The sequence below is a fragment of the Neophocaena asiaeorientalis genome, unplaced genomic scaffold (assembly GCF_003031525.2).
Source record: "Neophocaena asiaeorientalis asiaeorientalis breed wild unplaced genomic scaffold, Neophocaena_asiaeorientalis_V1.1 scaffold576, whole genome shotgun sequence".
Taxonomy (NCBI): Eukaryota; Metazoa; Chordata; class Mammalia; order Artiodactyla; family Phocoenidae; genus Neophocaena; species Neophocaena asiaeorientalis.
Genome location: NW_020173973.1, coordinates 603,513 through 626,962, shown reverse-complemented (window position 1 = coordinate 626,962; position 23,450 = coordinate 603,513). Strand labels below are relative to the sequence as shown.

Below are 23,450 nucleotides of genomic sequence, written 5' to 3'. Positions count from 1 at the left end.
GAGAGTGGCTCTACCTGCCGAACTGAGCTTAGCCAGTGTCCCTTCTGCCATGAGGGTTTCTTTGTTCCCTTTAGGGTGTTGCCACCCGTGGGCTGTCGAGAAACCACGTAGTTGTTCTCTTAGCCCTGAGCCGGCAGCGGGGATGGAACCAAACTTGGAGCATCTCTGCAGACTTAGAGCCCGCGTTGCTGGTGTGGGCTGCCCAGGCTCAGCTGGCCGCTGGTGCCTCTCTCAGGCCGTGGTGGAGACTCGGTGTGGGGCAGGCATACTGTGAGGAGAGCCTTTCTCCGGGAATGCGGTCCTTTAAGCGGTGGGTACCCTCAGCCCGGCACCCGCACCCGGCCGTGCCCCATGGTGGGGTCTGTTTTGTTTGCCACCGGGAATTCAGGTCAGTGTCTCCCCTTGAAGCCCATCGCTTGCCCTGTGACCCCGTGTGGACGGGTAAGGGCCTTGGGAGCCGGGAGCCAGGCTGTTTCAGACGTGCTCCCTGACGACGGGTATGAGGCCCTGGCGAGTGCCTGCCCCCGACGCCTGAGCCCACACGGTGCGGGCAGACCGTGTCTGTGCCGCCGAGGCCCATCTCCTGCCCTCCGCCCATGCCACCTCACCTCCGCTGTCCCTGGGTCCTGCCCCCAAGTGAGGCCCTTAGGGATGTGGCTGTCCCATGACTTTTCTTGGGTAACGGAGGGGCTTTCTTTGCTCTCCTCACTAAGAGTTACAATTTAAAGCCTGTTCTTTTCCTACCAAATTAGTAAACCTAGGAAAGGAAGTTCATTGTATTTTAGCTGGTACCCCTCTAACTGGATGACAAGTGACCTGTCACCAGTGGTCAGTGAGGGTAATCATGGTGGTGCAGCTCTGAGCCCTGCGTCATGTGCTTCTTACTGATGGACGTGGTATATATTTAACGTACACGATGTGATGTTCTCACATCTATACAATATGAGATGATTCCCCAGTCCATCGCCTCACAGATTCCCTTTGCTTTTATATATATATATATATTATTTATTTATTTTTGGCTGCGTTGGGTCTTTGTTGCTGTGCGCAGGCTTTTGCTAGTTGCGGCAAACGGGGGCTACTCTTCACTGCGGCGCACGGGCTCCTCATGGCGGTGGCTTCTCTTGTTGTGGAGCATGGGCTCTATGTGCGAGGTCTTCAGTAGTTGTGGCGCACAGGCTTAGTTGCTCCGCAGCATGTGGGATCTTCCAGGACCAGGGCTTGAACCCGTGTCCCCTGCATTGACAGGTGGATCCTTAACCACTATGCTACCAGGGAAGCCCCTCCATTTGCTTTTGGTGAGACACAGAACCTATTCATCTTATCACTGCAGGTTTGTGCTTGTTGACCGATGCCCCCGCATTTGCCCACCCCTCATCTCATTTAGTCTGGGTGACAACCCACTTTACAGATGGAGAAACTGAGGTTTAGAGAAATGATGTGATGTGGCCAAGGGCCCCACCATTCTGACGAGAGCCAGACTCTTCGACCCCCTCCTCAGGGACCACTCCCAGGCCCCCCGCTCTCCCTACACAGGTGGAAGCAACAGCAATGGTCCTGGGACACACCTGGGCGGGCAGCCAGGCCAGGGCTGTGCTGACCCTTCCCAGCCATTGTCCCTCCCGCACCCGTGGACTTGTGCCCCTGGGGCATTCTGCACGAACCCCTTTTGTTCTACAGGATCCCACAGAGAAGGCCCAGCCTTTCCCCATGGGCGTGGCCAAGAGGCAGGTCTCGCGGGGCCCCCATGACAGCAGCACAAATGGTGAAGTCCCCCAACGCTGGGCCCGAGGCTTGGGCAGCGTTTAGCCTCTCCCACCATCAGCCGTTCCCCACCCCCACCCCACTCCCTGGAGGATGGGGGTAAATGCCACTGCCCACGTGCTTGCCGGTGGCCGGGTGCACAGCCAGGTCAGAGGCCACTCGTGGAATCAGGGTCCAAGCACGTTTTCATTGGACAGTGAGGGGATCTCAGTTTCCAGACTCGTAGCAAACTGCTGTTCAGCTACTTAAATGTGTCCAAACCAGGAAGCCGTCCTATTGGTGTCTAAGAATAAGACCTTAACTCGTGTAGAATTTAACCCTAGTTTCAGGGCTGTTTCCGTAGAGAAAAGCGTCCCAGGCCCTGTTCTGAAGACCCTGAACTCTGACCAGGGGTGATGACAGCCCCATGGTGGCCGGGACCCTGTCACGTCCCACCTGCCTCCCAGGTGGCCCTGCAGGACGGGGGCAGCAGCTGGAGAGTGTTCAGACTTCTGTAGGGGTGGATGGGGTGGGGCCTCAGCAGCCGCCTTCCATCACCCACGTCTCCCTTCTACCTCGGCAGCCAGCCCAGCGTTCGTAACTCCGAGGCCTCAGGACACACGTCAGGGTGAAGAACACAGCGTCCTGAGGCCTCGCCAGCAGCATTTATTCAGAGCCTGTACTTGTTCCACAAGTAAACATTTCCCGGAACCGCAACGTTCCGACTCTGGCCTTGGGTTACAGAGAGCCCAAGGTGGTTGTAAAGGACATCGTCGTGGGAACCATGTCAGCTCAGAGCCCACGAGGACAGAGCACCTGTGATCTCCTAATGCTTTTCTGTCCAGTGCCAAGAGCTATTTTTCTTCTCAATTAAACATTTCAGAGATTCTGCAGTTATCATGAATGCATATTCTCTGCCAATGGATTAGAAACTCAAAATATTTTAACATGCGAAGGTGAAGAGAATAATGGCACAAGACCAAAATGAAAAATGTTCTTCCTGATTGCAGCTTCCACTGCTCTCACGCTTCGAATTCTCGGTTGTTTAAGGAGTCACTTGGAAGATGAAAACCGCAGCCCAGAGTGAGGCGGGGACGGTCTTCCCCGGGGGGAGGGAGGGAGCGGCCCCTCGATCCACGGGGCCTCCTGCTTCCACGTCACTCTTCATCTCATCAGCCACTCTCTTTCTTCCCAGTTTTACGATTTTAATTGGATTTCCTGTGCTCGTGCAGCCAAACTCTGCCCTGGGCGCTGTGTGTGCAACCTTTGTTGGTTTCAAAATTAATTAAATTCAAGGGAAAAAATTAGCTTCCACAAAAGCCACATACAGTGAGGGAACTGAGAGACAAAGCAGTTGGGAATGGGAGTCCCGTGAAGGAAAAACGAGTTTGAAGACCCCAGAGGACCCCTTGGACGACGCGGGAGCCGTGATTGCGAAGCTGCTCCTCGTTTGGACCATGGGAGCCCGCAGAGTCATGGAGGGGGGGTGGCGGTGGTCCAGGCCTGCGTGTCCTGGTGCAGTGAAACCCTGACGCCAGCCAGGCTCGGCTCGGGGCGCCCCGTCACCACATCCCGCTTTCCATAAAGCAATGTCTCCCCAGTCTGTGTCACTCTCCCAGCAAAACCTGCCTCAGGTGTGTGCATCTTCGTCTTAGGCCTTTTTTCTTTCAATCCTTGGATAAAGGGTTTAATCCCATTAAGAGGCTTTCAGGACCCCCTGCCAACCCCAGACCCACGGGGGCCACACCGGCAGCTCCTCTCCCCCTTTTGCCTTGTCCCAGCCTGCTGAAGCCTGCGGGGAGAGCAGGGCAGCCGGAGACCACGAGCCCCTCTCACTGCCCCCACCCTTATCATGGGAGCCTACGGGTCTCCCGAGCCGAAGAGGCTTTCCTGGCATCAAGGTATCAGCCTCAGGCGGGCGGTCGTTCCACCTGGTGCCGTCTGCCTGGTCACCTGCCCCCCCAGGCCCCCGACCCATCATGCCCCAGACCCGGGGACTCTCCTGACCCGGTGGCTCCTACTGCGGCCCGTCGGGTGGACCCTGGTATCCTGACCTCCTTCCTCCACCGACGGCTGTCTGGAGGCTTCTGGTCAGAGCACTCCCTGGCCAGCCTCCCTGCCTCAGTGTGCCACCCGCTGCCCAGTGTTCCCGTCTCTCTGATCTCCCAGGGATGCTGAGAGTTGGCAAAACATGAAAAGCGCTAGAAATGAGCACCCATGACAAGTCTCGTGGGCCCAGGGTGGTCTCCTTTTCCCTGTTATTGGGAGTCTCCCAGATGAATCTAGAAGGACCCCAGGGCTGTCCCCACTCCATGGCCACCACCCGCGACTCAGTCACCACATAAGATTCTGCGCCCGGCCTGCTGCCGCGCCGCCCTGCCAAAGAACAGCAGCGTCAGTGACACGTAGGCACCCTGTGCTGGGTGGACACACCAAGCAAAGCGGTCCATACGTCTCCTGCATTATATATTTGCTACTATAGTTCTTAAATAAAGAGCACTTCTGCTAAATTTAGCCAAGAGAACTGTTTGGCATTTCAGCCTTCCCGCGCTCCGAGTGGACACATCTCTTCCACGTTCTGCCATACTTTCCTAAAAATAGTCTTGCAGTCTCTTCTCAGCTTTCAGACCGTTGCAGTAACTCTTTGCCACTGACTGCTAACGTCACCCCCCCCAAGGGTCCCCATCCCTGGCGTGCTCAGTCCTTCCATGTCAGGCACCCTCGAGCTCTCACTCCCAGGCCCTGCAGGACCCCTGATGTACCCATGTCAGAGGACGGTCGGGCGGAGACATGCTGAGCAGCCTGTGGGAGGTGGAGGCCAGGACTGGAGCACCTGGAGGTGCAGGAGGGCCTCACACTCGCTTCCGTTATGGTGGCCGATTGCGTTCCGCTTCCGAACAAGCACCAAGGGCGGTGGCTTCGCTTCATTCTGCATCAAAGGGCGGGAAGGAGCTTCGCCGTGGCTTTCAGGGGCACGTGAGGGCCACACTCCCGCGTGGACAACTCGTCGAACGATGGCGAAAATCCATTTTCCTCTGACCCGTCCGCACCAACAAAGGAGCGCTCCCCACAGTGACTGAAGACAGGGGCGGGTTGGGTCAGCGGCAGCGAGGCAGGCAGGGCAGGACCTGGGGGTTCAGGACGGGGGAAGTGGTGCCAGCAGGACTGGGCGGCAGCTGTAACCAGCACTACATACCACGCCGCCCGCTGACGGTCCAGGCAGAGATCTGACCGCCGGCAGAAGCGTGATCAGAACATTCGCGAGACAGACGCGATTACTAGCCAGTTTCACCTGAACCTGTAAGCGTGATGCTTAACACTTGCCCGATAGAGAAGTGAGTCTTTCCAAGGCCAAAGGAGAACCAGGGCGAGGGAGAGGAGGTTAGCCAGGACATCTGCAGAAGCGGGGTAGGTGCCTGGCTCCGGGAGGTTCTCCTACAAGAAAGGAGAGGAGGGCACAGAAATTGGGGTCGAATAATGGAGAAGAAGCTCGGGAGCGCGTAGGAAGCAATGCAGGTGTCCAGGGAAGTACAGAGAAACAACCCGCCTTCGGGGAAGGAGATGCAGGGTGCCTGCGAGGCAGGCAGCCCCAGCCTTGCAGGGGTGAGGGGCCGAGCCAGGAGCCCACCCCACTGCGGACACCAGGCCGTTTCTGTAAGACAACTAAGGAGGCCAGCCGTGTCCACAGTGCTGGGGCATCAGGCAGGACTCGGGGCTGGGGCCCCGGCACAGCGCTGGGGGCACCAGGCCGGTCTCAGCCAGGAACAGGTCTCTGAGGGAGGGTCCGATCTCCCTGATGACCCCCTCTTCATTGGGCTTGTACGTGACAGCCTTGCCTGGGGGAAACAGACATTTGGGGCCCAGGCAGCTGGCAGTCGGCGAAGCTGGGCGCACCAGCCGTCCCAGCCAGGCGCTTGAGGTGGGGACGGGAGGGAAGGCACCGTTTCTGGGGCAGGTTGGGGGCAACCAGGACATTCACTGGGCGATCCGGTCAGTTTCCCCATGTGACGTACAAGTTCAGGACTAAAAGTTTGTGGTCCGAAGAGATAATTGAAGAAAATATGGCAATTAGCAATATTTGCTTTACTGGGTACTCACAATCTCTGTTAAAGACCTAGAAAAAAGAAGACAGAGTTTTAGAAAGGTTCACCTACCAATTGTCAAGTTGACACTACCTGTCACATGGGTGTGATTTGGGGAATTCGAGCGGCTGGACATGGACCTGGAGAGGCCGCAAGCCAGGAAATGTGCTGATGAAGGACAGTGGCCTCGTTACTGCAGGTTCCCTTTAACAGTTTGCCTATATTTTCTACTTTCTCAAAAATCAGCAAATACTTAACTCTTGTGTTCAAATAAAATCAAATTTTAGCCCCCCCCCCCCAAATCACTTAAATTTATGCTGTTTGACAAATCATTTCTCAGTGACATTTGCTTCCCACCAGGGACCCTGACAGGACAGCGAGGAAATTTCCCTCTGTCGTGCGTTTCCTGAAACCTGTTTTGAAGCGATGTAGTAGCCGGGTTGGTGCAGGGGAGCCGACTGGCTGGGGCGCCCTGCAGCCTCCGCGATCAGTGCGCGGGTGCGCGGCGGGCGTGAACGCGGACATGGCGCCCGAGCTGCACACGTGCACCTCCTCAGCTCGTGAACGGCGAGGCCGTCCTTCCTAAAGGGGCGTGTGCTGTGACGTAGCCTCGGCACCGGTACCAGACCTGGGAGCTTTCTAGTGTTACACAGCTGTCATCTAACCCGCCGTCTGGGTCCCAGGACGGCTCTCAGGGCATGTCTGCCAGCACAGGCGGCACTGGCGCACGTGACCCAGCCTCTTCCCACCCCTCAGCCTTGCTCTGTCTTTCATGTGTCGTGTTTGGAGAACATCAGCCTCGACCTCACAGACGTCACAGGCTCTCGGAGGGGTTTGTCTGATGTTCCTAGAATCAGATGCGGGTTATCTGCCAAAGGTGAGGACGCTTGGTAGCAAAACAAAGGCTCCCAATCCCTCTGTCGGTCGCCTTTTCTTTATCATAAACTCTGTGCTGTAAATAGGTCTCAGTGGGAGAAACTGCTCCAGAATATCTGGATGTTTCTTTGCCTCAGAAACATCGTATTTGGGTTTTTAAAAGAAAATCCATTTTCCTCTAACACGTTCACACCAGCAAAGGAGTGCTCCCCGTAGCGACTGAAAAGAGGGGCTCTTTGCCAGCCGGTCACACAGCCCTGGCGACTGTGCCGACAGCTCCAGCCCCGCATCCCCAGCGCCACCTCCTCTGAGATGTCACCGCCGGTGCCCTGCTCCCAGCTACACAGCAGTGCAGCTTCCATGGGAAATCAGCCCTGTGGCGAGTGGGCGTCAGTCACCATGAGCACCCGGACGCCCCCCTCTCCTGCCCCTCCACGAAGCATCAGACACCTTCCTGACATCTCCGCTCGTCCTCAGGAGAGAGGTGATCTCGGGGACAAGGAGAGCGATGTCACCTGTGTGTCACCCAGACTGGCTGTGCCGGGTGCCTGGTCGCTTCCGCCCGGGGCACTGCTGTCCAGCGCCCTCTGACCTGAGAGCCCAGCGACCCCCTGGGGTCTGTCCGCTTCCTCAGACGGCCCTGAGGGCTGCAGCGGGACTGGAGGAGGCCCCAGCGCGAAGCCAGCGTGCTTGCGTCTCCCCTTTGGGTTCCTGCAGTGCCTCTGACCGCCCGCAGACTGAAGGGGGCGCCGCCGTCAGCAGGAGCCCTGCCCGTCCGCCTGTCCTTGCGTCCACCCGTCCCCTCACCCTCCACCGCAGCGCTGGTCAGGGCCGCGCGGGCGGCGGGAACCACGCTGAGCGTAGGGGTGGGGGACCCCAGGTCCTCTGCGAAGCCGACTGTGTACAAAGGAGGCTTGACTCAGGAGGACTCGGGTCGTTGGGCTTAATAACCTTGAAGATCTCTTTCGTCATAAAAATGGTTTTCATTGTAAAATCAAACCCAGTCACATGAGTCACGTAGGGGCATTTACTAAGAGTGTTTACAAGCTCTTTACATGGATTATCTCCTTTAATCCCCCGACAAGTCCATGAGGTAATGCGCTGGTTTTCATCATCCTTTTATGGTTGAGGGAAACTAATGCACAGTCTCATCAGTGAATAGAATTTAGACCACAAGCCCCAGAGTCCTCACGCCCCTGTTCGCTGTGGATTTTACTCTTGGTTGCGTTAGACCAGCTTGATGATACCACGGTCTGTGCTTTGGTGTGGAGCACCTTTTCATTTGCCTGCTTGCCATCCGGTCTGTTCTGTGGCGAGGTGCCTGTTAAGGTTTTTGGCCCATTTTAAATTGGGTTGTTTGTTTTCTTATTGTTGAGTATTAAGAGTTCTTTGTATGTTTTTGGGTTTTTTGTGGTTTTTTTGCGGTACGCGGGCCTCTCACTGCTGTGGCCTCTTCCGTTGCGGAGCACAGGCTCCGGACGCGCAGGCTCAGCAGCCATGGCTCACGGGCCCAGCCGCTCCGCAGCATGTGGAATCTTCCCAGACCGGGGCACGAACCTGCGTCCCCTGCATCGGCAGGCGGACTCTCAACCACTGCGCCACCGGGGAATCCCTCTTTGTATGTTTTGAATAACAATCCTTATCAGATGTAACTTCTGCAGATATTTTCTCCCAGTCTGTGGCTTGTCTTCTCATCCTCTGCATTTCTTTCACAGGGCAGAATTTTTAAATTTTATTGAAGTCCACCTTATCAATGATTTCTTTCATGAATGGTGGTGCCTTCAGTGCTGTATTTTAAAAAGCATCATCAACTCAAGGTCATCTAGGTTTTCTCCTATGTTATCTTCTAGGAGTTTCATAGTTTTGCACTTTACATTTAGGTCTATGACCCATTTTGAGTTAATTTTTGTAAACGTGTAAGGTCTGTGTCTAGGTTCATTTTTTGCATGTGGATCCAGTTGTTCCAGCAACATGTGTTGAAAAGACTGTCTTTGCCCCATTGTATTACCTTTGCTTCTTTGTCAGAGACCAGTGACTATTTACGTGAGTCTGTTTCTTGGCTCTATTCTGTCCTTTCAGCCACACCAGTGTCTTCATTCCTGCAGCTTAACAGTCAGTCTCATGACTCTGCTCTGGGAACCCCCAGCTCCTGCTGCCGCCTGTCCCCCCACTGTCCTGGGGCAGCTGTTTGTCCTGTGGACCCAAGGAGGTGGGTGATGTTCCAGTCCTTTCAGAGTTCTACTCATTGTTAGGATGTAGTGGTGACGTCCACGCTCCTTACACGCAGAACCGACCAATTCCTCTTAAAGGAAGAAAGCTGAAACAGACAAGTAACGTTCCCCAGGGAAGGCGCCCTCTGAGGGAGGGGACACTGGGGTACGGGTGGACTCTCAGCCCCGCACCTTGGTGGCCTCGTGTTCTTAAACTGACCTGTCACCCCCAGACGCAGGTCCCCCATCTGCATAAGGGGAACGTGGCAAAAAGACTCCATCTGCTGCTTCACAGGCCGTTGGGAGAAGTGAATGAATTAACTTTCGTGTTATATTTTGCAAATTGCAAAGCACCCAGCACTATTGGGTTATCATTACAGTCTCCTAAGCAGAATAAGCGGGTCTTAAAAGATATTTGCCAACGACTTTCAGGCAGAAAAATTCAACTCATAGCATTGTTGCAAATGTGACAGCGAGCCTCACTCATCCTGAATCTGAGATGGTGCCTGAGTCTGGGGAGTAGCTTTGATGACCTGCGTGCGCTTTGGACCACATTCCCATGAAAACAGGCTGCCATTTCTGCTGGTCTCTAAAACATCTGCTTGAAAACAAAGAAGCCTCAGCCTTCCATTTTTCAGGTGAGAACAGGCACCTCCTTGCACCCAAGACAGAGGCTGTCCCTTGGCCCTGGCGAAGGCTGCTGGTCCAGGGGCTCCGAGGTCCTTGCGCAGCCCTGCTCCAAAGCCGCCACGAGAAAAGGCCCCGGGCTGGCCGCTCTACTCGGCGTGCTCTGCTGAGTGAAGCAGACGCTGCCCGCTCGGCCCTCTGCCTGCTGCCACACAGGACATGGCGTGTGCGGGCCCCTGCAGCGCCTTCTCGGAGGAGCCCAAAGACCTGGCCGAGGAATCAGAGCTGAGGTGCTGCCCTGGGAAGCCAGGGAGCCGGGCAGAAGCAGAGTGAGCATCACCCGTGACTAATGTCTCCGGAGAGCCCAGACGACCCTGCCGCACCGGCCAGCGACGCTGCCCAGGTCCCCAGCCCTTGGCACATCTCCTCCGGGCCACCCGCCCATCCACGCTGCCCTTCAGCTACTAGGTGCCCCTGCTCATGCCTCAGCCACTCGCTCTGAGTTCAGAGTAAGAGACGCGGGTCAGCGTTTTTCGGGGTCTGTGTTGGTCTTATTTACCCAACAAGACCTACATACCCTGGAGACAGGGGCTGTGCCTTCTGTTCCAGGGCGACCCGTCCTTAGACAGATGCTGGGTAGCAATGGTGGTTTCACTCGCATTCCCTCGGCCCTTCGTGCGAAGGTAATCGTTACTAAAAGGTCTGGGAGGAGCCACTGTTTCCCAGACAGTGATGCACGTGGCATCAGCAGGTTCAGAAGAGAACACGTCAGGGGGTTTCACGCCAGCCGAAGAGTGAGGCGTCGGGCCAGGCAAGGTTCTAATCAGAAAGTTTCCTGAATCAGGAACCTCTGGTCTAGCCAAGGGGCTTGCAACTTTTTTTAATTAAAATCCACAGTTAGAAATGCATTTCACACTGTGACCCAACACAAACATTTCACAAAGCCACATTTTCTGTGCTACCTTCTTTAAATGTTGGTTGTTACCTAGGAAATTGATTGCATGGCCCACTACTGAGTTATAAATAGGGTCATCGTATAAAAGGTCAGCCAAACCTGGCCTCTCAAGAGAAAAAGGGGAGCTATTAATAGTCACTCCGGGACAGCAGACATAAACCAGGCCTGGCCCAGGCAAGCGAAGGCTTCAGTCACCTAGTTATGACTCAGTGTTTGGAAACACTGGCCGGCCTGCAGTGTTCCTTGAGGAGGGCTATGCGTGTAGCTCCAGGGCGATGTATGATTATGGAAAGTTAGAGCTGGAAGACGACTTGCACGTCACCCGGTCCCACACACTTGCTGGGGACTAGGAAGCCGCCCTGGGTGACAGCCAGTGGGGAAGGGCCGCCATCTCCTCCCAGGCAGGACCCCCAACGGAAGGCTCAGAGTGGCGGGTCCTGTGTTTGCCCACCGCAGGCCCCTCAGAAGCGTTGAGAAAGGGGAGCATTCCTGACGTGTTTTCCTCGCTGCCGGATCATGTGATGATGGTGACACATATTCAACTACTTTTTTACAAGTAAATCCAGTCTCAAACTTGCGATTGTAACGTGAGACTGTTTGAGAACATCTTCCCTGGTAAAACCTTGCGGTGACAGGAATCCTGGTACGTGTGCATCCGGTGTCAGTGGGGGGCTCATGCCGAAGCCCTGGAAATGTGTCCCCCGGCTGCCCCTCGGGCGTCCCACTGGCGACATTCTCAGGCCCACCAGTGCGGACCGGTGTTCGTGGACACCTGTCATTTAATCATCTTCGGGGGCAAGTGCCCCCGACCCCGGTTGTCTTCTGCTCTCCACACTGAGTGAGGCCACAAGCCCAGGAATCGTCCTGTGGGCCTCACGCTTAAACAGTATGAGGACTTTCTGTAAGAAAAAGAATACAACCTTAAATATAAAAGTGAATTTATTCAGGATAAGAAAGGAGATGGCAGGTTCCTTTTCATGGACCTCAAGCATAGTGGATGCCCAAAATACTTACAAAGAAAAGAGTTAAAAACTGCAGAGTGTCCTACATGTTCTTTGAGCACCTTTTGTTGGCTTAAGGAAAACAAGCCCTTATAGATGTCTAGTCCTAAGACTTCTATAAACTCATAAAGCTCATAAGAATGAGTGTTGGGAGGATGTCATCCTATCATCCTGATAGTGTCAAAAATGAATATTAAATTCGCCAGACATTTGGAATAAATCTTTTGTGTATCAAAAAATTATCACAATGGAACATTTAAATAAGTTCCCCACCCTGACAGGGAGCAGCACATTCTAATCTCAAAGAAGTTACGAGGGGAGAGTGAGCCCTGGACTCACTGCGTTTCCCCCAAGGACTTGCGCCTTTAGTTCTGTTTTGTGAAGTTTGTGGCGCAGATTATGGATGTTACAGGTGGTAAAGAAAATAGGGACTTGATAGTAATTTTACTAGGAACTGAAGACTGACGGCCCTGCTAAAACCCGTGAACAGCGGACTGTTCTCGTGTGGTGCGTGCGTAACTGGTTCCCGTTTCTGCCCCTCTGGTCATACATGCACGAGTGTGAACAGGAAAGGGGGGACCTTCCAAGAGGAACACATGAGCAGCACACCACCCCCGTCTCTTCCCCGTTTTTATGTATTTACTTCAAAATTACCATTGTACTTAATGTACACTCTGCTTGTTTTGTTTTATAAAATATATCATGAACACTTTCTTAAATCAGTCAGTATCCTTCGAAAACAAGGTTTTTAAGGGCAGTGTGATATTCTATTTTATGAATGTGCTGAATTTACTCAATTGTTCACAAATTAGGTTTTGTCTAATATCTTGTTATTTTAATCAATAAACAAACCTGTACACAAATCTCAAATTCCTGGTTAAAGGATGTGAAGTAAGACAAGGATATTTTTCATCTTTCTAATTATACTGTCAAACGGCTTTCCAAAAAATGTGCCAGTGCACCTTTCCACTAGGAACAGATGTGATGCCCATTTAGCTAATACCTTCACCAGCAGTTTCATATTTTTTCAGTTATCACCAATTTTATAAAACAAACAAAAATGCTCTCTCATTATTTTAGTTGCACCTGGTTCACTGCTGATGGGCTCAGGCTTTTCCTGGTCATGATTAACTTGTTTGCTTTGCCAGCTCCCCTGCTGAGGTGTCTTCCTTCCCATCTACCAGGCTTTCCCGAGAATCTGTCGCGACAGGTGTGCCTTCCTCCAAGTTGGGTTTTCTTGTTATGCTGCCCAGTATGGAAACTCTGAGCTGAGACATCCAGGTAGAGCGTTCATGAACTGGTAGCATTGGGGAGCCTGGCAGATGCAAACACGGGTTCTTCTGGAAGAAAATCCTTGCCCAGGCCTCCCAAATTCCCATAGATCAACCCCAAAGATGAGCTCACACCTAAATGTACAAACTACACAAAGAACCAGTCAGCAGATGATGAACAGTGAAATTACATCCTCGAAACTGGAGACAATGGAGTCATCTGGCAAAGAATACAAATAAGTGCGTTTAAAATGTTTTGTTAGGGCTTCCCTGGTGGAGCAGTGGTTAAGAATCTGCCTGCCAATGCAGGGGACACGGGTTCAAGCTCTGGTCCAGGAAGATCCCACATGCCGTGGAGCAACTAAGCCCGTGCACCACAACTACTGAGCCTGGGCTCTAGAGCTCATGAGCCATAACTGCTGAGCTTGCAAGCCACAACTGCTGAAGCCCACACACCTAGAGCCTGTGCTCTGCAACAAGAGAAGCCACTGCAATGAGAAGCCCAGGCACCGCAACGAAGAGTAACCCCTGCTCGCCGCAACTAGAGAAAACCTGTGCACGGTGACAAAGACCCAACACAGCCAAAAATAAAAATAAAATAAATAAATTTATTTTTTAAAAAAAGAAGAAATTGAAAATAACCAAAAATGAGATACTCTAAAAAGGACCTGATCTGGGGGAAAAAAATAGACCTTAAAAAAAAAAAAGAAAATTAAAACATACAGAAATCGGTTGCATTTCTTTACAGTAACAATGAAATATCGGAAAGGGAAAGTAAAAAAAAGATCCCTTTAAAAATTGCATCAAAAAGAAAAAAATACTGAGAAATAAGCCTGACCAAGGAGTTAAAAGACTTAAATGCTGAAAACTATAAAACATTGATAAAGGAAATTACAGGTGATTTTAAAAATGGAAAGCTATCCCATACTCTTGTATTGGAAGAATTATTATTGTTGAAATGGCATATTACCCAAAGCAATCTACAGATTTAATGCCATCCCTATCAAATTTCCCATGACATTTTTCATAGAACTAGAACAAGTAACCCTAAAAATTATATGGAAGCATAAAAGACCCAGAATTGCCAAAGCAATCTTGAGGAAAAAGAACAAAGGGGAGGCATAACCCTCCCAGACTTCAGATGATGCTACAAAGCTACAGTAATCAAAACAGCATTGTATTGGCACAAAAACAGACACATGGATCAATGAAACAGAACAGAGAGCACAAAAATAAACCCATACACCTACAGTCAATTGATCTTCGGTAAAGGAGGCAAGAATATACAACGGAGAAAAGACAGTCTCTTCAGCAAGTAGTGTTGGGAAAGCTGGACAGCTGCATGTAAATCAATGAAGTTAGAACACTCCCTCACACCATACATAAAAATAAACTCAAAATAGCTTAAAGACTTAAATATAAGACGGGACACCATAAACCTCCTAGAAGAGAACATAGGCAAAACATTCTGTCACATAAATCAAAGCAGTGTTTTCTTAGGTCAGTCTCCCAAGGCAATAGAAATAAAAGCAAAGATAAACGAGTGGGAACTAATCAAGTTTATAAACAGCAAAGGAAACCGTAAACAAAATGAAGAGACAACCTACGGAATGGGAGCAAATATTTGCAAAAAAAGCGCCCAGCAAAGGCTTACTTTCTAAAATATACTAACAGCTCATACAACTCAATAACAACAAAAAAACTCCAAACAACCCAATCAAAAAATGGGCAGGGACTTCCCTGGTGGCACAGTGGTTAAGAATCCGCCTGCCAATGCAGGGGAAATGGGTTCGAGCCCTGGTCCGGGAAGATCCCGCATGCCACAGAGTAACTAAGCCCGTGTGCCACAACTACTGAGCCTATGCTCTAGAGTTCTTGAGCCACAACTACTGAGTCCCTGTGCCACAGCTACTGAAGCCCACGTGCCTAGAGCCCATGCTCCACAACAAGAGAAGCCACCACAATGAGAAGCCCGTGCACCACAACGAAGAGTAGCCCTGCTCGCCACAACTAGAGGAAGCCCGCACGCAGCAATGAGGACCCAACGCAGCCAAAAATTAATTAATTAATTAATTTAAAAAAAAAACGGGCAGAAGACCTAAAGAGACATTTCTCCAAAGAAGACATACAGATGGCCAATAGGCGTATGAAAATATGCTCAGCATTGCTAATTATCAAAGAAATGCAAATCAAAACTACAATGAGGTATCACCTCACACTGGTCAGAATGGTCATCATTAAAAAAAAATCTACAAATAATAAATGCTAGAGAAGGTGTGGAGAAAAGGGAGCCCTCCTATGCTGTTGGTAGGAATGTAAATTGATACAGCCACTATGGTAAACAGTATGGAGGGTCCTTAAAAAACTAAAAATAGAATTACCATACAATCCAGCAATCCCACTCCTGGGCATATATCCAAAGAGAACTATAATTTGAGAAGATACATGCACCCCTATGTTCATAGCAGCACTGTTTACAATAGCCAGGACATGGAAGCAACCTAAATGTCCATCGACAGATGAATGGATCAAGAAGATGTGGTACATATATATACAATGGAATATTACTCAGCCATAAAAGGAATGAAATAATGCCATTTGCAGCAACATGGATGGACCTAGAGATTCTCATACTAAGTGAAGTAAATCAGACAGAGAAAGACAAATATCGTATGATATCACTTATATGTGGAATATAAAATATGATACAGATGAACTTATTTACAAAACAGAAACAGACTCGCAGACATAGGAAACAAACTTATGGTTACCAAAGGGCAAAGTGGGGGAGGGATAAATTAGGAGTTTGGGACTAAGATATGCACACTGCTATATGTAAAATAGATAAACAAGATCCTACTGTGTAGCACAGGGAACTATATTCCATATCTTATAATAACCTATAATGGGAAAGAATCTGAAAAAGAAAATGTGTGTGTGTGTGACACACACACACACACATATATAACTGAATCACTTTGCTGTACACCTGAAACTAACACAACATTGTAAATCAACCTTAATTTTAAAAAATGAAAATCAAGTAGGTATATCAAACAGCAAATCAGATACAGGTGAAAAGAGAATTCTGGAACAGGGAAGGTAGATCCAAAGAAACTGCCCGGATGCAGCAGAGGGACGAGGGGGTGGGAAATAGAGCAGTTTCTGGGCATCAGGTGGTGGCCCAGCATCAATCTGATCACAGTCTCAGCAGGAGAAACGGAGACCCCGACCACCGCAAGCACCGTGAATAAAAGAAAATGCACAGCCAGGCCACTGTGATGAAACTAGAACACACCAAATTGCGGAGAATCTTAAAGACAGAGTGCGCGGACGCAGCCGCCTCCCAAGTGGGGTCCTCGTCCGTACCCAGAACCCACCCGCTGAGCTGCTGCTCAGAATTGAAAGAGAAACAAAACCCGATGGGTCCACAACCAGCAGACCCCCACTAAACGTGCGTAGGGAGTGTGCTTCAGGGGAAAGAAGAAACCAGAAGGAAGAACTGAGAATCAAGAAAAATGTAAGAAAAAAAGGTAAATATGGGGAAACCCAGCAAAGACAATGTAAAGCAATACTAAAGGGCGGGCAGCTAAAAACAGGCAGAAGCGGCGCAGGACAGCAAGCAGCGCAGACACACGCGTGAAGGTGTAAAGGCTCACGGGGGGCGGGGTCGAGCCTCGGGGTCGGCAGTGGGCCCCCCGCAGTTTTACTCAATTGCCGGTTAGGTTCTTTCTGGCGTCTGTCTGCAGGTGCGTGTGCGGTCATCACGTTGTTTTCTGTGCTTTCAGTGGGTTTGAAATATTTCATTTTCCAACTGTTTAACCTGAACTGTTGCCACAGGTGACGCGGTGGCAGCTGCCCCGAACACCCCAGTCCTGCCTGTAATCCTGCGTCAGGAGGCGAACAGGAGAGGGACAGAACCTGAAATCAGGGTTTCCAAGGACGGTTCAGAAGCCCAGCTCGCCCTCTGCTTTCTCCCCCGCAGGCTGGAAGCCACGAAGCGACAAATTCCACACGCCGACCTGCGAGGCCTCAGACGGGGTCGCTCGAGGCAGGATTTGCTGTTTCTTCACACTTGGCTCCGCCGTCTTCACTGCCTTAAGACACAGATCACACCAGGAATTCACTGGGGGAGGAAGAACGCACCCTGCGGGAGGCAGGCGGCAGCCCCTACGTAGGGCGGTGCCTTCCTGGTCCAGACCCGCTTGGTTCTAGCGGGAGCTGGCAGGGTGGCCTCGGGGAAGACCGCAGGGCTGGGCCAGCGCCCACCTCAGCGGGCTGCTCGCTCCTGGAGGTTAAGACGGGCTCAGTGGTTTTCCTCTCTCCCACCCGGAAGGCTGAGCGCGTCCAACCTGCTGCTCCGGGGCGGCGCCTCGAGGCCTCCTCCGAATGTGGTCCCCACGTCCTTGCTTCCTTTGCTTCCCCAGGCGGCTCCCTCCACGCAAGTTTGCTTTACGGAAACCATCCCAGGTTGTTCACAATGAATTATAGGGGAGCAGGTTGGTGTTTAGAGTGCCGTTTTGGGCTCAGGATGGAGGTGGAACTCCAAGACAAGGCTGCCTCCTGTGTTCCAGCATCAGCAGCCCATAGCCCGACCTGAAGGGAACGCACGGGGGGATCAGGAACCCGGCCCGGTGTCCAATGCCGGCCACCAGTAGCTTACAGATGCACTTTCCTCTCTTTCAGATCACGTTTTATATTCTGGTGAAGGCCATTTACACCCTGGGCTACAGTGTCTCTCTGATTTCCCTTACAACCGGAAGCATAATTCTTTGCCTCTTCAGGTAAGTGGCAGAAATGAGCAATGCTGCCAAAAACGTGAGACAGGAAATCATCCATTTAAGCCGTCTCGGCCCATCAGAGGAGGGCAGAAGCCACTAGCTCCAAGCCCTCCTCTGTGCCGAGCCAACCACACTCCCTGGGGAAATGCCAGCATGAAATATGATGCTGACGTTGACATTTGTATTTAAATACTCTGCATTGCTCATATGAGGAGACAGTACTGACCATGGATAAGAATGCAGTTCAGGGGCTTCCCTGGTGGCGCGGTGGTTGGGAGTCTGCCTGCCGATGCAGGGGACACGGTTTCGTGCCCTGGTCCGGGAAGATCCCACATGCCGCAGAGCGGCTGGGCCCGTGAGCCATGGCCGCTGAGCCTGCACGTCTGGAGCCTGTGCTCCACAACGGGAGAGGCCGCACAGTGAGAGGACCGCGTACCGCAAAAAAAAAGAATGCAACTCAACTGTTATTTACTAAACAGCAATATGCAAATGCTTTGAAAATACAGAGGCACCCTGGCCTTCCCCTCCCACTCAGAAGCACCCACATCTGGGCCTCACAGTGGGTGCTGTGTTAAGAGACACTGTCATTTGTTCAGGAGCGTGAGGACAGGTTCAAATCCTGGGTCAGTCTCTTAGCAGCTGTGTGACCTTGGACAAATTGCTTAACCTCTCTGTGCATCTACATGGAGGCTGATGGAGCCTACATGGCATGTGGGAGGTGCTCTCTGAACGGCGCCTGTTTTTCCCCTGCTCCTGGACCCTCCTAGGCCTGTGCTAGGTCTCTGGGAGTTAATGACAGACGTTGTGTGGCTGGTGGTCAGGGTTCAAGGATGGAGGTCGACGCTTCTATCTGGGAAAAGGTTCTAGTTTTTAGGATTAAATCTGTCTTAAGCATCACTAGCCTTAAGTAAAATGGGTGATATCCAGCTTATTTTAACAGGGTTTTGATCACCTGTCAAAAAATAATCTGTAGAGAACAGAGAGCATTATTTGGGGTCTCAGGAATTGCAATTCGAGAAACACAGACTCAGGTAAAGCTGAGAGGGTTCCAGGGAAGAGAAGGAGTCGGGGCTTGTAAAGGCAAAAGCCACAGGTTGTTAAAGTTGTCTGGCAAGAGTTAGGATTGGCTCTGATGCAAAAGGAAATATTGTCCTTAAGGGACAGGCTGTCACAAGTTGTTCAGGGGGTGGGGTCTGATATGTATCTGAGTTTCTGGAACACTGTGCAGACCTTCTGGACGCCTCGTCAGGACAGTGAGTGGTCAGAGCTCAGATCCCGTCTGGCTGAGACGTGGTGGCCTCAGGCTCCATCTGGAGGTTCTCTTGGCAACACCAACTCCACTTTTATTTTCCTCCCACACACCACATATCTTATTTCCTTTTGCTAAAATATAGTTCAAATGTTAGCCGGTCTTCATATAAAATCAGTGATATAACAAATGGAGTGTTTTTAGAACATTAGGAGGTCCATACCTGGAAGGAAACTGAGTGAGTGGAGGTGATGGAGCAGGTAGCGGAGATCTCAGCAGACGTTAAGTGGTGCTCCTCTAGTTTCAGGCATCTCGGCTGTGTGAGGTAGTTGATAATTCTCAGAAAGAATGAGGCAATGCCTTTAAACCAGAACTGCACTTTGAAAAGTGTGGGGAAGACCTATAATATTTTATATGATAAAAAAAGTTCTTAAAAAAACACTGGTATTATATTAATATTTGTTCTGCTATCTTCTGCATTTTATTGTACATTTTTAAATCTTGAAATTGTTAAATATAAAAAATAAAGGAAGCATTTAGGGAGGTAAGCCAGCACAGGGTAACTTGAATTAGACAATTTTCAGTTTGTTTTTAAGGAGCTCCCATGTTGAGCAATCCATATTCTTGACACAGCAATTTCCCTCAGGTTTGCACTTCGTGATGTATTTAACAACTAGACAGCAATAGCATTCTGGAATTATTGCAAATACGGTCATGATCCATTAAGAGAGTCTCAAATGCTTTTATGCATATCACAGTCTTCTTTACGTGGACATCATTCTTCAGCTGCAGGTGACACTTCTTAGTTAGAAAAAGGACGTGTCTGCATTGGCTGTCCTTCTGCTGGTTCAGTGTGTAACGATCCCAGGAAAAAGTGCCCAGAGCCCAGGGATGGAGTACAGTCCCAGGCTCTGCCTTCAACTCGGGCACCCTTCCCACTTCCGTCTGCTGATGCCACCTCCCTGGAGAGCTGAGAGACTGAGTTAATTCTAAAATCCATGTTATAAAAGTAACACGCTCCATTGTCATGGTGAGTACACCCAGGAAACAGAATTCTTTGCAGTCATCGAACATTTATTCTCCAAAATATAGCCCATAAGCTACGAAAGCATCAAGCGACCATGTTCTTTTTTTTTTTAAACATCTTTATTGGAGTATAATTGCTTTACAATGTTGTGTTAGTTTCTGCTGTATAACAAAGTGAATCAGCTATACGTATACATATATCCCCATATCTCCTCCCTCTTGCATCTCCCTCCCACCCTCTCTACACCCATCTAGGTGGTCACAAAGCACTGAGCTGGTCTTCCTGTGCTATGCAGCTGCTTCCCACTAGCTATCTATTTTACATTTGGTAGTGTGTATATGTCCATGCCACTCTCTCACTTCGTCCCAGCTTACCCTTACCCCTCCCTGCGTCCTCAAGTCCATTCTCTAGGTCTGTGTCTTTATTCCTGTCCTGCCCCTAGTTTCATCAGAAGCTTTTTTTTTTTTTTTAGATTCCATACAGTGTTTGTCTTTCTCTTTCTGACTTACTTCACTCTGTATGACAGACTCTAGGTCCATCCACCTCACTACAAACAACTCAATTTCGTGTCTTTTCATGGCTGAGTAATATTCCATCGTATATATGTGCCACACCTTTATCCATTCATTTGTCAATGGACACTTAGGTTCTTACTTTACAGTGGAGAAATGGAACATCTCATTTCTTCATCTCTTTCTTTCCCGAAGGGCATGCAGACTTGGGTATCAAACGTGGGGCCTAGTTCTGTGTGGGAGTCATGGGTGGTCACTGTTGCTGGCATCCTCGAGTGCGGCCGGTGGTCCAGGCGCTGACGAGGCAGCCCCGGTCCTCACAGCCCCAGGAACAGCCGCAGTAATCGCTAACACACTGTACCATGCATTCCATAGGGGCTTGTTAATTTGGTCCTTAAGACACCTCCACCAGGTAAGTGCTGTCACGTCCCAGCTTTACCAGTTAGAGGAGGAGGCCTCGGAGGTGCCATGTGTCCCAGGCTGCTGAGCGGACGAGCGCAGGGCCCCAATCCACCACCACCTTCACCCCGTTCGCCTTCGGGAGTCCATTCATGCCACCATCAGGGGGCGGATTCCAGCCTGGCTCATCTGGAGACACACTTTCAGTTACATCCATCATCCGTTAGATCTGTACCTGGAAGTGAAACTTCAAATGTGTGGTGAAGGCGTCGCTGAGAGACCCGGCAACATGACTCGTTTGGACAGCTTGCTGACCTGGAGGGGCTGTGCTCACCTGGGGGACAGCAACAAACCCCAGCCCCACTCAGTGGAGAGACATGGGGAGAGGGAAAGGGAAGAGGAGTGGGGAAAAGAAGAAAAGAAAGAAAAGGGTTTGGAGAGGTGAGAGCTCCCAGCACGAGGAGCACACGAGGCCGAGGCAGCGTCGAGCCTGCAGCCGTCGGACCACAGCGCAGGGTCACTGAGCTTCAGAACTGCTCCTGTGTCGTATTTAATGTCGTCATTACTGAGGTCCGGGGTCATGCTGAATACACAGAAATAGACTTTTCTGAGTAAAGTGTGCATGCAGGGACGTGGGCAGGGCTCCACATGCAGCGTGATGCTTGTGCCCAGGGAGCACAACGCCCAGGTCGCCATCCAGCACGGTTAGCACCAGGAGCCGATCTCCAGGCCGCTGCGTGTCCGTCACCACCCACTTCCCAGAAGGTGACCGCTATTCAGAGTTCTGCCTATTTTAGAATCTTACAGAAGGAACGCCCCAGTCTCCCCAGTTCAGCGTTTTGCAGGGAGGTTCATCCGAATTGTTGCGTGCGGTTATCCTGTTCTTTTTTATTGCTGTGTGAAGATAACACAACTCATTTCTTCGTCCAGTGTCCACGGAGACGTGGGTGCCTCTCGGTTTGGGGCAGCCACAAGCAGGGCTGCTGTGGACATTCTTGTGAGTTCTCTCCTGCAGGCGCGTACACGGTTCTTCAGACGTGCGTGTGTGTGTGTGCGCACTTGTTTTCACATTTATTTTACGTTTACATGTCTCTCCTGTCATAGGCCATGCACAGGTGTAGTCTCTCCAGGTACTGCACATGCTCGCCTGCCTTGCGGAGATTCCTTCCACTCCACCTCCCACCCCCACTGTCTATAATAATATAGAATTGTGGTTTTAATATGCATTTCCCTGGTGAATAATGATATAGTGTGTTTGGAAACTTTTTTTTCTGCAGGACCATTTCAAGTGTTTGCTCATTTTTATATTCAGCTGTCTCTCTTTTTTTTAAGTTAATTTTTAGGAGTCCTGTAAGAGCAGCCTTTCGTCAGATATGGGTATCACAGATTTTATCTCTAGTTCTGTGGTTCGACTTTACACCCCCGTAATGAGTCTTTTGATCAGAGAAAGTTCTTCATTTTAATGAAGCCTATTGACCATCTGTCTTTATAGTCAGAGCTTCCTGAGCCTGTTTAAAATATCTCTGGCATGTTCTTCTTTGTTATCATCTAGAAATTTTTATTATTTTAACTTCTCATGTATAGGTTTATGATCCACTGGTGACTTATTTTTGTGTATGGTGTGAGGTAGGGGTTAAGGTTCATTCGCTTTCTCTGTATTCAGTTTCTCCAGGACCATTACCTGGAAAGCCCACCTGTGCCGGTGCGTTGCAAAGGCATCTTTGTGACTGTGTATCAAGGGACTGGATGCCCTGCTCTGTCCTATTTCCCTCTTTATCTATCACGTGCCGTTTTTACATTGCTGTCGTTGCTGTGCCTTTATAATAAGCCCTGACTTTGTTATATTGACCTTGCTTCAGCAGACTTGCCAAACTTATTTATGAATTTTATAATTATTCTGTAAACTCGTCTGGATTCTTCTTATATGCAACTCAAGTTTCTGTGAAGCACAGTATGAATGGAAGTGATGACAGAGGACTACCTTTTCTTATTTTTGAGCTCAGAGTGAAAGTTCTCAATATTTCACTTGTAAGCGTGACGTTTGCTGCAGACACTTTGAAGATACTCTTTACCAGATTAAGAGCATTCCTTTCAATTCCCAGTTTTCTGAGTTTTTAATCACAAATGGATGCCGAATTAATGATGATTTTTCTGCGTATATTGAGATGAGCAGATGGTTTTTATCATTTGTTCATTTAATGTGAAAAAATACATAGGTAGATTTTCTGATATTAAATCTACCTTTCGTTCCTAAAATTAACCCTAGTTGGTTGTGATATATTATCCTTTTACTATATAACTGGGTTTAGTTTACGAGTGTCTTGTTGAGGATTTTTGTGTCTACAGTCATGAATTTGATATAATTTTCCTTTCTCGTAAGATAGGCTCTGATATGACAGTTGTGCTGGTCCATAGGTGAATAAGAAAGTGCCCCCCTTTCCTATTCTGTGGAATAGTGTGGGTTAGATAAGGTGCTATTTCTTCCGTAGCGTTTGTGGAATTCACCAGTGAAGCCATCTGGGCGGAGAGTTGTCATGTGGGAAGGTTTTCTTTTAAGGTTCAAGTTTTTAAAACAGACATACGACAATTCAGATTCTCTGTTTCTCCTATGTTAGTTATAAGTTGTATTTTTCAAGGAATCTATTCATTTCACCTACATTTCTATATCTCTTATTATATTTTTCACGTATGTAAGAGCTATACTTATATCTCCTTTC

The 23,450-nt window shown here is 50.1% G+C and overlaps 1 protein-coding gene across 1 annotated transcript in view; it reads left to right on the top strand.

Annotated features, from left to right (window-relative positions):
- Positions 1-23,450, top strand: part of VIPR2 (vasoactive intestinal peptide receptor 2) — an 88,073-nt gene that overhangs the window by 48,611 nt on the left and 16,012 nt on the right. Inside the window, exon 7 of the mRNA XM_024753179.1 lies at positions 17,452-17,549. Within this exon, the coding sequence (XP_024608947.1) occupies positions 17,452-17,549 (98 nt within the window). The remainder of the gene's footprint in view (positions 1-17,451; positions 17,550-23,450) is intronic.